Below are 11956 nucleotides of genomic sequence, written 5' to 3' on the forward strand. Positions count from 1 at the left end.
TTAATATCAGTATACCTTCTTTTCCAATCCTCCCTTTTTTTACTCCACTTTGCCCAATGTTTGCCCATGCTCAATTGGGGTTTCCTGATTTGAACTTGAAACTTGCTCCTCCTCTTCCTCCTCCTGCAGCACATCATTTGGAATACCTTCTTGACAACCAAACCCCAATCTACCTATGTTGTAATTGCCATTCTCATATAGCAAGCTACCAAGCTATCTTATCTCGTACATTTCAAGGAAGGGTAATTGTAACAATGGCAATAAGAAAAGATGTCCTTTCATTAACAACGTTGTATATTACACAGCATGGATTGGCATATCTAGCATCGGAGGTGGTTAATGTGTCACACAGTATCCATCACAACCGCACCCTTTTAACAGGGCGATACATTGTCGCTAATGTTACATGCAAGATGTGCGGAAACAACCTTGGATGGAAATACCTCACAGCAGCTGAGACGTCTCAAAAGTACAAAGAAGGTCGTTATCTCATTGAAAAGGCTCGAGTAGTAAAAGAAACATCATCACAGCACGAGTGGGATTCATGAAAAGTTCCATTGGTTCTTCTAACACACAACAATGCGTGCATGGTTGATTTTATCATTGTGGTTGAAATAAAAATGGTAGGAATTAAAAGGCTTTGTGTGTGTGTGTGTGAAAGTGCGTGTGTGATTGTGATTGATTGTGAACGTGTACGTATTGTAAGGTGATATTCAAACTAAGATTGATTGTGCGTGATGATTGTGTTGCGTATGATTGTGTTGCATTTCAGGGATGAGGGCCTTGCGTGAAACGAGAAAAAGAAAACATTGGGGGGAATTTGGATGGTGATCGTTGAATGGCGATGGGGTTGTTGGCGTGGTAATTATATGCTCAGTGGACGATAATAAAAGAACATTCTTTCTAGTGGCACAATCCACATGTCAATCTTGACAGCAAACTTTGCTTCTTTGGCATTGTCTGTGATACGTGGTGATAATCAGCTGCATGATTAGCAGCACCACCTGGTCCTGCTGCTGCTGCTGGTTGAGTCCCTGCTGCTGTGTTGTTGGCATTGGCGGCTTGGTTGCTATTATCTGTTGATGCCATTTGACGTTGATTATCAGCAATGACCTTTTTGGCTGGTGCAGGTAGACCTTGACGAGCGGCTTGACGTTTTGACATGGTTTCCCATCCTTTGCCATTGTTCAAGAGCATCCAATCATAAACACCATCTTCGACTTCACCAGCATTCTTGATCACTTTGCTGAACAATTCACGCAAAAAGTCGTAATCAGGTGTCTCCTCGAAACCAAGCTTGCGAACGTATTGAAGATAGATGCCAAATTCCTCTGGAAAGTTTTCACACAAATCCTTGACGGCTGTACTTTGCTTTTTCTCGCCAATCTTCTCGTATTTTTGCTTGTTGGTGGCTGCCTTGAGACCTTGCCATGGAAGAGACCCACGCAAAAAGTACATGAAGACGTGGCCGAGTGCTTCGAGATCATCACGTCGCGACTGTTCTCGACCCAAATGGGTATTAATGCTCATGTATCGTGCAGTGCCAGAGAGACTCTTGCGTTCGCGATAAGGGATGTGCTGCTTTGTCTTGGGATCTCGATAGAGTTTTGCCATGCCAAAATCAACAATGAAGATCTGATTTGCCATTTTGGTGCCGGGTTTGCCGATCAAAAAGTTGTCAGGCTTAATGTCTCGATAAATCAAGCTCTTTTCATGAATCGTTTGCACACGGTCCAACTATCCTTTGAATGTTAGCTATATGCATGTGTGTATCGATAGATGATACGTACCATTTGTTTGGCAAGCATGGCAACCGTCTTGACCGAGAAACGTCGACCACAAATATCAAACATATCTTCAAGACTGGGACCCAGCAAATCAATGACGAGAATGTTATGGAGTCCTTCCTGACCAAAGTAATAAGCATTGGGTATACCAGCTATGTATCCATTACAAGTGAATAAGGATGTATATTTGTATAATGCCGTTCAATAAAGAACACACACTTACTCGAGCCAGCCATGATCTTGTACGTCCGATATTCGTCGCGTAGTTGTGGAGCATCACTCTTTCTTGGTTCAAACTTGATTGCCACGGGTTGGTTATTCAATAGATTGGTACCTTAACTGCTTGTGTTACTGCCAAATTGATGCATTGACATGCAGATGTACATATGTGTATGTGTACACACACACACACACACATGTAGAACGCATTTGGAATCAATTTCTCCTCACCTTCATAGATAATACCAAAGCTGCCTTCACCGATTTTTTTGCCGACTCGGTAATGGACACCGACAACATTATGAGACGAGAACGAATTGGCTGCCGTAGAAGAATGCGACTGATTTCCTGTCATGACTAGATATTACAGTAAGATCTCAAGGAGAATGCTGGCGGGCAATGAGGTTTTTGTGTATATGGAAAGGGAAAGAGGAAAATAACGGAGTGCGAGCGGATGATTTTTCAACTCGTGGCTTTTTCTTTATACTCAATGGATGTTTAGGGAGATAGATGTACAAGATAGGTATATGCCCAAGGGGAAGTGACTTCAAGTAAAAGAGATGTTGTTGTAGTAAAAGTTCAATAGATACCTTAATATGGAGTAGCGGAGAGATGATGATAAGCTTGAGAATACGATCAATGTCCTTTTCGGGCGCGTGTTGTTGTTAGGGGTGATAAATAAAAAGAGAGAATACGAGGGAGCAATGAAGGACGGGGTACGAGTATATAGCGGGTAAAGGAGCGTAGCGGATTATTTTAAAGAAGGGAATGAGAGAAAAAGGGAAAGAGAAAGAGAGAATATGGCGATACACAGAAAAGAAAACGAGATATCGAATAAGCAGCAACAGCAGGTGTTAACGGGAAACACAGCCTCTGCTCATGAAAAAGTCCGCACTTCTTTGGTGTGTCGGTAACATCATCGCATCACAATGTTCACAAACACGTGCATCGTGCTACGCTCCCTTCCCCTTTTGCACCACAAATGTCCCACCACCATCACCATCATCATCATCATCACCATACATCATTCTTTTACTACTTGTTTAATATTCCTCCTGTATAATAGTATATATATCTTTTCTACTTGAGACCACTAATGAAGTTGTCAATGTTGTATTCTTCCTCGTAGTCCTTTTCTTCCCAAAGATTCTCGAGATTTTCAATCACTGCCTTGGCCTTGCCATCACCAACATCAGCTGTACTTGCTGCTGCTGCTGCACCCTCCTTTCGTTTCTTCTTGTTGGTGGAAGAGCTCTCATCACCTGCAACACTGAATAAATCGAGAATTTGATCCGTATCCATGCTCTGGAGACCCGAGTTTTGCTGATTGACAATGGTATTGGCAATGTTGAGCTTGAATTTTTGTAGACCCATGATCTTTTCTTCGAGCGTGCCACGCGTGATGAGACGATAAACGTTGACAACCTTTTTCTGGCCAAGACGATGTGCTCGATCCATAGCTTGCAAGTCCTTCATTGGATTCCAGTCATGTTCCACAAAGATGACGGTATCGGCACCTGTCAGATTCAATCCCAACCCACCCACGTGTGTCGTCAATAGCAACACGTCGATCGAAGGATCCGCGTTGAACTTTTGTACAATGTCGTGTCGTTTACTCGCGTCCACAGAACCATCCAATCGCATGTAGCTCACTGTTGGCATCAACTTTTTGAACAAATCATTTTCAATGATATCCAACATCGTCTTAAGTTGACAAAATACAAGTGCTCGATGTTGACTAACAGCACCCGCTGCCATGGCTGCTGGATCGCTTTCTGATTCTGTTGTCGTAGCCCCGATACCACATTCGCCAAGCAACTGCCTGTTGTTGTTGTTGGGGATTATTAAATTAATATCATTCCGCATTTCGTGTGTCACACACTCACACCCCATCACCCATAACGGGGGGGAGATAAACTTACTTGAGAGCTTGCAGCTTTGGTGCATTCTGGATGTCGTGCAAAGATGTGCCTGTGCGCGCAAGGTTGCCTTGCACCTTGGCGTAGCTCGGATGTTTCTCATTCAGCACAAGCAGTGGATGATTACACAGCTTCCGGAGATATTGTAAAGCTTGGAAAATGTGTGTTGCTGACTTGCCACCACCACCCTCCGCCGCTGGTTGTTCTTCCTCAAGATCTTGTTCCACAGCATGCTTAGTCTGAGACTTTGCAAATTCCTCATACAAAGTTTTCTATCATAGCATCGCATTAGTATTACACATATCACATAGAGCCCAAAATTGTACCTGTAGATCGCTAAGCTCACTGTAATAGTCTTGTATAATTTTGGGTGGTAAATCGTGAAGCACATCCTCTTTGAGTCGGCGAAGTAAGAATGGTAATACTTGTTTGTGGAGAGCCTCCAATGCCAGGGCACCTGCATACATACATAAAATTAAGTCACATGAATGAAATCAAGCGTTGCTATCCATATCACATACCAGCTTCCTGTTCCTTTGAAGAGCTCTTGCTATCACGACTCGCAAGGATCGGTTTGCCAAATCGCTCATTAAAGACCTTTTCTGAACCAAGGAAACCAGGCATCAAAAAGTCGAATAATGACCATAATTCCAGCACATTGTTCTAATCATAGGTATATCAGATTCCCGCTCCTTTCAATTCCAAAAGACATATGACGCATTACCTGTATTGGTGTGCCTGAAAGGATGAGACGATGATTGGATTGTAAAGTCTTGATGGCTTTTGTAATCTTGGTCTTCGCATTCTTGATAATGTGGCCTTCATCGAGAATACAATAGTTCCAGTGGATGCGGGATAAATCGTCAATGTCGTTGCGGATAATGTCGTAGGACATGATAACGATGTCATGATTCTTGATGCTAGCCCGTAACCTAGATACGTATCCTTGTCAATATTTGTTGACATCACTCACATTGGATCGCTTACCGTTTCCGTTCAGCCGGGCCACCAGTGTATAGCAATGGTTTGAGATTCTCCGAGTAATTGCGTACTTCGTGATACCAATGGCCTGTGAGTGTGGGTGGACATATAACAAGTGAAGGACATGGTACGGCATCGGGTGCTTGTGTTGCAGCATACTTTTGTGCACGCATGAAATGGTCACTTGCCAAAATACAAATGGATTGCAGCGTTTTACCAAGACCCATATCTATATTCAAATTAGTCTACGTATCATTGTAATGCTATTCCAACACTTACCATCACACAAAATGCCATGCAATTGGAACTTGTTGAGGAATGCCAACCAATTGACACCTTCTTGTTGATATTTACGAAGCTCGGCCTTGATCTTGACAGGGATTTCAAAGTTCTCAACTTTGGAGCTATCCAAAAGCTGCGATAGGAATTTGCGTTCTTCATCACGATAGGCGAGCATCTCGGCTGACATGCCAGGGGGATCCGGTATACCAGCTTCTAATGGCACAAGTCGAATCAACAAGGCAAAGCAATTGGTGCATATCAAGCGTACGGCATCATCGGGATCACTCATGCGACCAAGTACTGGTACAATAAGGAAGATGGTGTATGGGAGGATCTTGGTATCCAACAACTGAATAATATGGTAGACGAGCTCCGCTGCACCTTGTCGATGGACCACATTAACTGAATCACCAAGCAAAGGAAGGACGTTTTCAATAATGATCTCCATGGCTTCGGTTGTGATGGTGTTGGCGATGGTTGCTAGGCAAGTTGCACTGACATGTCGTACAAGCTCGTAGCACGATTGAAGCCCCTTGCAAATCATAGGCACCATTTGTATCACCTGTAATTGGATATACTTGTCAATCTATATATGCTCACGAATATAGAGCATCAAGCACAACTTACATTCTTCCACAAGTCTTTGGATAGGTATGGCACCACTGTGGTCATCACCGTCAATGTATCAATCACTTCTTGGCCCACATTCAGATTGGCTTGAATAATGGCATCTGCATTGGGTACGCCGCGATTGGCTTGATCTTGGCTAAAGACCTCTTGTAACTTGGCGGATAGGCACTCCCAAAGTTTGGGTACAATATCAAACACCCGACCACCAAACTTGTTGCACAATTCACGCAATGCAGTTTCAGCACCACGCTTCATCAATTGAGCCTCCTTTTGTGCTGGTGTCAAGTTTGCTGCAGCATCTTTGGCGCCATTGTTGCCGGTCTTGCTATTGTTGTCGTCTCGTTGTACAGATAAAATGCCGGCTTGTGTCTGATTCTCTTCAAGCACAGGTGTTTTGGTTGTATCGGAACAAAGAAACGTGCAAAGATTCTTGACAATCTTATCGGTGGGGTTGACACGTCCAGTATTGCGGGCGCAAAGGGCTATCAAATCGGCAAGCGTACTTGCTGATCGACCTTGTAGATCAGCATTCTCTTCAAACTATATAGAATAATTAGCATAGGTACTTGCATACATATATAAATCTATTTCATGTGCCTACCTTGATACTATTCATGACGCTGCGAATAATTGGATTCAATTTGGCAGGTAATTCGCCAAGTTCGACCACGGCACCTGCTGTGCTTGCGTAAACATGGATCTCGACTTTTTGCTTGAGCTCTTCATAATATCCAATAGAGGCAACCACACGCTTTTGTCGTTCCTCGAGACCATCCAAGATAGCAGCACGTCCTTTGCCACGAGGGATACGAGCAACAAGTGCATTGTATGTATCACTCACAAGTGCGCTTGCTGTCTCGATAGTGAATGCTTGAATATCTTGACCAGGCATGACTTCACCAATGACCATGGTAGGAAGTGCGGGTAGCGAGGAAGATTGGATACCAGCATCAACAAATCCATTCAACATGGCTTGACACTCTCCACGGATACGTTTAAGCACATGCACCAATTCAAAGTAAAAGCTGGCGGGTTGAGTCATGCCTGTTTCAAGGCTGGCAATCATGGCTTGTGACAAAGTATGAGGGAACTTGTGTTGTGTGGCTAACAAGGCGTCTCCAGGAGCATCGCTTACACAAGAAGCATTGTATCGGGTCTTTAAGACGGCCTTTGCCCATTCTTCAACCGCCATGGCACCAAGTTGGCGTTTGATAGCCCATTGAGAAGTGATCAACGTGAGGAGAACTTCTTGATAGGACATTTCCATGGATTCATCAGGCCACATGCTCATCGCCATGCCTAATGCTGCAGCACATGCTACACGACAACGCATCACTTGCTCCGTGGTGATCAATGAAAAGTCTTGTGCAATCATTCCAGCATCCAAATTGTGGCTCGTATCACCACCAGCACCGCTTTCTTCGGAACTTCGCACATCGCTGGTAGACTTGTTGCCATTCTTTCCCTTTTTGGTGGTAGTGTTCTTTTTGTTGCTGCTAACGCTGTCGATTGTCACTTGACCACCAAGACCAAAAGCACCAGGTGGTTTGTAAAAGTGCGTAGCTACATCCAATGGTTGTCCAATAGGTGTCATAGCAACCTCAAACCAGCTACCAAGCCAATTTTGTGTGCCCGCAAGTACAAGCTGGTTGTCAACACGACCGCCAATAGTCAAATCACGCCATACAGCCAATGTCTTTTCCAATATGGGTGGTTTCTCTTCGACAACAAGGTTCTGGAATACGAGACGATAGACGCGTTCATCAAGCCAATCCGATGCTGTGCCGCATTCAAGGAACGTGAGTATGGTGTTGAGTACTGCAATGCGTACGCCTGTGATAGTGTGACGGAAGAAGGGGTATAGTCGTGGCACCAGCTCTGCAAGTGAACAACGAGCACGCACGATATCCATCACACCAGCTTGCTCAAACATTTTTGCGATTAAATCCATCACTGCACCCGTGGAAGCTGTCAAGTCGTCTTTGAGATCGATCAAACAATCCCATAGTGTTGTAATCACATCACGAATACGATCCTCGCTGCTCATACGAACAAATTCAGCTGTGATGGGAAGTAACGTAGCGGCACTGACGGCCCGAACATCATCATCAGGATCACGTAAACCAAGAATGACAGCACCCGTCGTTCCTTCAACAAGCATTTCAACCAGATCCTTGCGTACTGCCACTGCATACTTCAATCCAAGTAATCCAGCATGTCGTACTTCCCAAATTGATCGTCCTCCAAAGGCAGGGCTGTCTTGGTTGATGAGATCAAGCAGTGTCGTGTGTACTTTTTTGACAGCCTTGGGCTCCATGTATTGTAGTACAACACCCAACGTCTGTGAACATGTCTCACGCACAGGACATACAACTTGGTCGGATACGAAATCGGCAAATCGATCAAGTGCAAACACGCAAAGTAAACGAATAGCTGCATCTTCAAGCCAAGCATTGTGTGCCTTGTCATTTTCTTCCTTGGATAATCCCACTATATAGATATATACCCTGATAAGAGATCTGTTGTATGTATATATCAATCACACACGTACCACGTCTACCAGCTCCTTGACCATGGACTTTGAGAATGCTACGCAAACCAATACCAGCACCATGTCGAATTTCCCAAGATGGATCAAACAAGTCCATACATAAATGCTCACACACCATCTTGAAAGGCCATTCAACGGATGTCCTTGGATCTTGTTGAGTATCTTCGGACGGCAATGGTTTTTTGGATTCCACCACAAACTTATTGGATTGGGGTTGTGCCGTCAACTCAAATTCTATCATCATACCAATCATTAGCATTCAAAGCAGAATAAAATGGGCATTGCATCATTTACCATCCTTTTCCTTCTCGACTTTGACGGGGGTTGCTGTTGTTTTGCCTTTGAGATCAACAACACGTACTCTATTGGAAAGATACATAACATCAATATCGTTGTTCTCTTGAGTCATCATCCAAATCCCATGACCTACTTTTCCTTGTTCTTGTTCATTTTAGCATCTTGCTTCATTTTCCTCTTGAGCATGTTGCGTTCACGTGCTGATAAACCGGCCATGTTGATCTCTGTTACAGCAGGTGTAGGAGGAGGTGCTGCTGCTGCTGTTGCTGCTGATGTTGAAGTGGATGTGGTGGATGATGAAGGTGATGGACTCGGTTTTTTGGTGCCTTGTTTCTTGCTCGTGACGAGATCAGCGTCTTCTACAAGATCGACTGTATGTATGTGCGAGTATGGATCAGCATGAAATACCCTCCTTAAACCCCCCTTTTCCCTTTGTTGACACTTTACCATCCATGAACTGACTGGTCAATCCTAATCGTTCTTTGAGGTTGCGTCGTTGTAGTTCGAGACGTTCTTGAGGTGTCATATCTGAAAAGTCGATATCGTATTCTTTGCCTGCTGACCCAAGCAAGAGCTTGCCGTGAGCCAATACAGATGCCAGATCGAATTGGTCGAATGCAAGCTTGTGGACTGCATCATCTTGGTCTGGTGGAATGGTGGTGTGTGGATCGTCTTCAGGTTGCCAAGGTGGTACATGAGATGCAATAGATTCAAGTGCAAGTCCAGCTGCCCAACGCGTGTCCCAAGCTTTGCTGCGTAAATGAACAACCACCTAAAACAACAACAACATGTGAGTTGCGTGTATGGATACAACAAGCCGATCGTTTCCAATCTAACCCTTGACAGCAAATTGTAGAGTTCACCGGGATGTTGCTTTTGGATTTCACCCAACTGCTGTGCAGCCGTACGTCGAACGGACGATGTCGATCCGGTGTCCAGCAAGAGCACTAGACGATCGAGTCTTTTGTGGCACAAAAAGTGAATAATAGAACGACACCATTTTATACGTGTAATAATAGTAGGATAGTATTGGGGGATAATTATATAAAGGAGAAGGAGTACTTTACCTTGTCGCCATATGAAATAGTGGTTGCTTGCTGTGGTAGTGGGTGAATGTGGCTTTCAGGTCATTGCAAAGAGAGAGAGAAGTGCAGGACTTATATAGCCTTTTGGCGGTGCCAATGTCCTAATCCATGCCTAAAAGTCCGACTGTGCGCTCTCTCTTTTTCCCTCTCACTCACTCATTCACTCTCTCTTTCTCTCTTTTACTTGTCGCTCATGCGTCACGTGGCTCCCTTTCCATCATCATCCAAACCATTATAGACAATCCTGTGTATTCAATGTACTATCTTTTGTTCACTTGTTACATTTTACTATGCTAGTGTGCTTTTGGAACAATATCGGGGAAGGCCATTGTTAGTTGACCCGACTTAGTGTATTCTCCTATTCTACCACAAAATGCTGTTATCTATTCATGCTTGGTAATAAACATGGCTTGTAAAGTCTATATGAAATGATCAACACAACTTTTACGAGTGTAACGTAAATGTGAACCTCGTCTCTCTTCCTTTCTCATCGATATGAACAATGTTGCTGCTGGTTACTTTTAATTCTCGACCAATCGGAAGAGACATCCAATGAACTGGAAGCAATGGTTCAACAATGGCATAAATTTATAACAACGAATTAAAGAATATGTATGTACATGGGGAATAATGGATTGACATTTATCTACTCCCAATCGCTGTCGCTATCGTCGTCCTCATTGTCAGCCTTCTTCTTGTGATCGGCTTTAACCCAATCGTCACCATCCGTTTGAGATTTGAGCGGAGGAGATACCAAGCTTGGCTCTGTGGAAACAGGCTCTGAGATGTTGCTGAAATCCGTATCAGAACCTCCTTTGCTGTCACTCGATTGCTTGCCCTTGTTCTTATCATCATGCTCTTGTTGTTGGCCATCCTTGGTTGGTGTTTTGCTATGGTCGTCATCCTCATCATCCGAATCCCACTTAAAGTCAGCCTCATCATCTTCTTGTTCGTGAACACCCTTCACAATCATTTGTCGCTTTTGTTCATCTTGTTCAATGCACCATGCACGATAAAAGTAACGCTTCCAGAATGTAGTGTAATCAACCTTTACAGGTACTACATTGAAAAATCATAAGTAAACAGCCAATGTCAATATCAATAAAGCTTACATACCTAATTCATGCATCATAGTATCCAAATCAGTGTGCTGCTTCAATAAACTAGCAATCTCATCCGTGTACTCTTCAATATTGAAACCGGCAATAAAGGTTTGGTGCACTTTGGTATCCTCAGGTTCCTGCATATATGTCTCTGGATCAACACGCATCTTGGCCAACAATGCTTCTTTTCGTGTGGCACTATGACACGGTCTTAGTAATCATTATCATTGCTTTTATCAAGTAGCCACTTACTAGATCTTTGGATTGCTGCCTTCACCACCAGATCGCTCATTGGTAGTAGTATCCTCCTCCTCTGGTTCAAGCACAGTGATGGCTTTGGTAACGACATCCATCACCTCTGATCCAAACTTTTGTAGGTATTGTTCAGCATGCCGAGTACCTTGGATAACCTCGGATCGCAATTGAGTCAAATCCATATTCTCAGGCAATCGTTGTGTAGGTAATAAGCTGTTCAGGTCCAAGGCACTGATTCGTTCACGAAGAGCGGCAAAACTCATTGTATCATTGTTGTTGCTGGGGACTTCAGTGGTGGTTGAAGATGTGCCGGCAGTGGTGGTTGAAGAAGTGGAAGTACTCATATCACGATTGGACGTATCCTCATTATTGCCATCTTCGCGAAGTACTTGGGCTATCTCTTCAAAGTCGCGTCGAGTGGTTTCTACAAGTGCTTCACTCTTGTTTGTATGAGCCTATCTGATCACGATGCCCAATAAAGCAACTCACTTGTTTTTTGACAGTGTCCAATAGACTATTGAATCGTTGACCCCATCCAAAGTTGTTGAATGCTTGAAGTACAATGTCGTTATCTTCGGTGCCTTGTTGTTGATTGGTGTTGTTTGGCGTGTTGCTATTGACAGCAGCCGAGGCATATTGATACATGTCATCCATGGTGATTGCGTTGTTCAGATGCGTCAAATGAGTATGTCGACGAGTGGTGTATGTGTTTTGAGTGTGTGGAACAAAGAACACAGAGCGAGAAAGAGAGGTTGTTATGCACTCCTTCTCTAAATCAAGCATGCCAATTAAATTTTGTTGCCCTGCAAAAAGAGTTGTACAGCATTCACCCACCCACCCACCCCCC

General features: G+C 43.8%; 3 protein-coding genes across 3 annotated transcripts; all 3 read right to left on the minus strand.

Moving 5' to 3' along the window:
• Positions 1-903: 903 nt before the first annotated feature.
• On the minus strand, positions 904-2361 carry O0I10_000564 (uncharacterized protein; the record flags this gene model as incomplete). Its single annotated transcript, XM_058480673.1, has 4 exons — positions 904-1737; positions 1791-1939; positions 2011-2121; positions 2238-2361. 4 exons carry the CDS (start codon positions 2359-2361, stop codon positions 904-906), a joined length of 1218 nt encoding a protein of 405 aa, XP_058348237.1.
• Positions 2362-3086: 725 nt separating this feature from the next.
• On the minus strand, positions 3087-9744 carry O0I10_000565 (uncharacterized protein; the record flags this gene model as incomplete). Its single annotated transcript, XM_058480674.1, has 15 exons — positions 3087-3828; positions 3929-4197; positions 4252-4382; positions 4447-4588; positions 4650-4857; positions 4913-5135; positions 5186-5750; positions 5816-6358; positions 6420-8308; positions 8370-8603; positions 8664-8731; positions 8800-9037; positions 9114-9438; positions 9504-9627; positions 9734-9744. 15 exons carry the CDS (start codon positions 9742-9744, stop codon positions 3087-3089), a joined length of 5712 nt encoding a protein of 1903 aa, XP_058348238.1.
• Positions 9745-10397: 653 nt separating this feature from the next.
• Positions 10398-11763, minus strand: O0I10_000566 (uncharacterized protein; the record flags this gene model as incomplete). The annotated part of the gene is made up of 4 exons (XM_058480675.1): positions 10398-10810; positions 10868-11052; positions 11107-11549; positions 11599-11763. 4 exons carry the CDS (start codon positions 11761-11763, stop codon positions 10398-10400), a joined length of 1206 nt encoding a protein of 401 aa, XP_058348239.1.
• Positions 11764-11956: the final 193 nt, after the last annotated feature.

The sequence above is a fragment of the Lichtheimia ornata genome (genome assembly GCF_029851405.1).
Source record: "Lichtheimia ornata isolate CBS 291.66 chromosome Unknown scaffold00002, whole genome shotgun sequence".
In the NCBI taxonomy this organism is placed as follows: Eukaryota; Fungi; Mucoromycota; class Mucoromycetes; order Mucorales; family Lichtheimiaceae; genus Lichtheimia; species Lichtheimia ornata.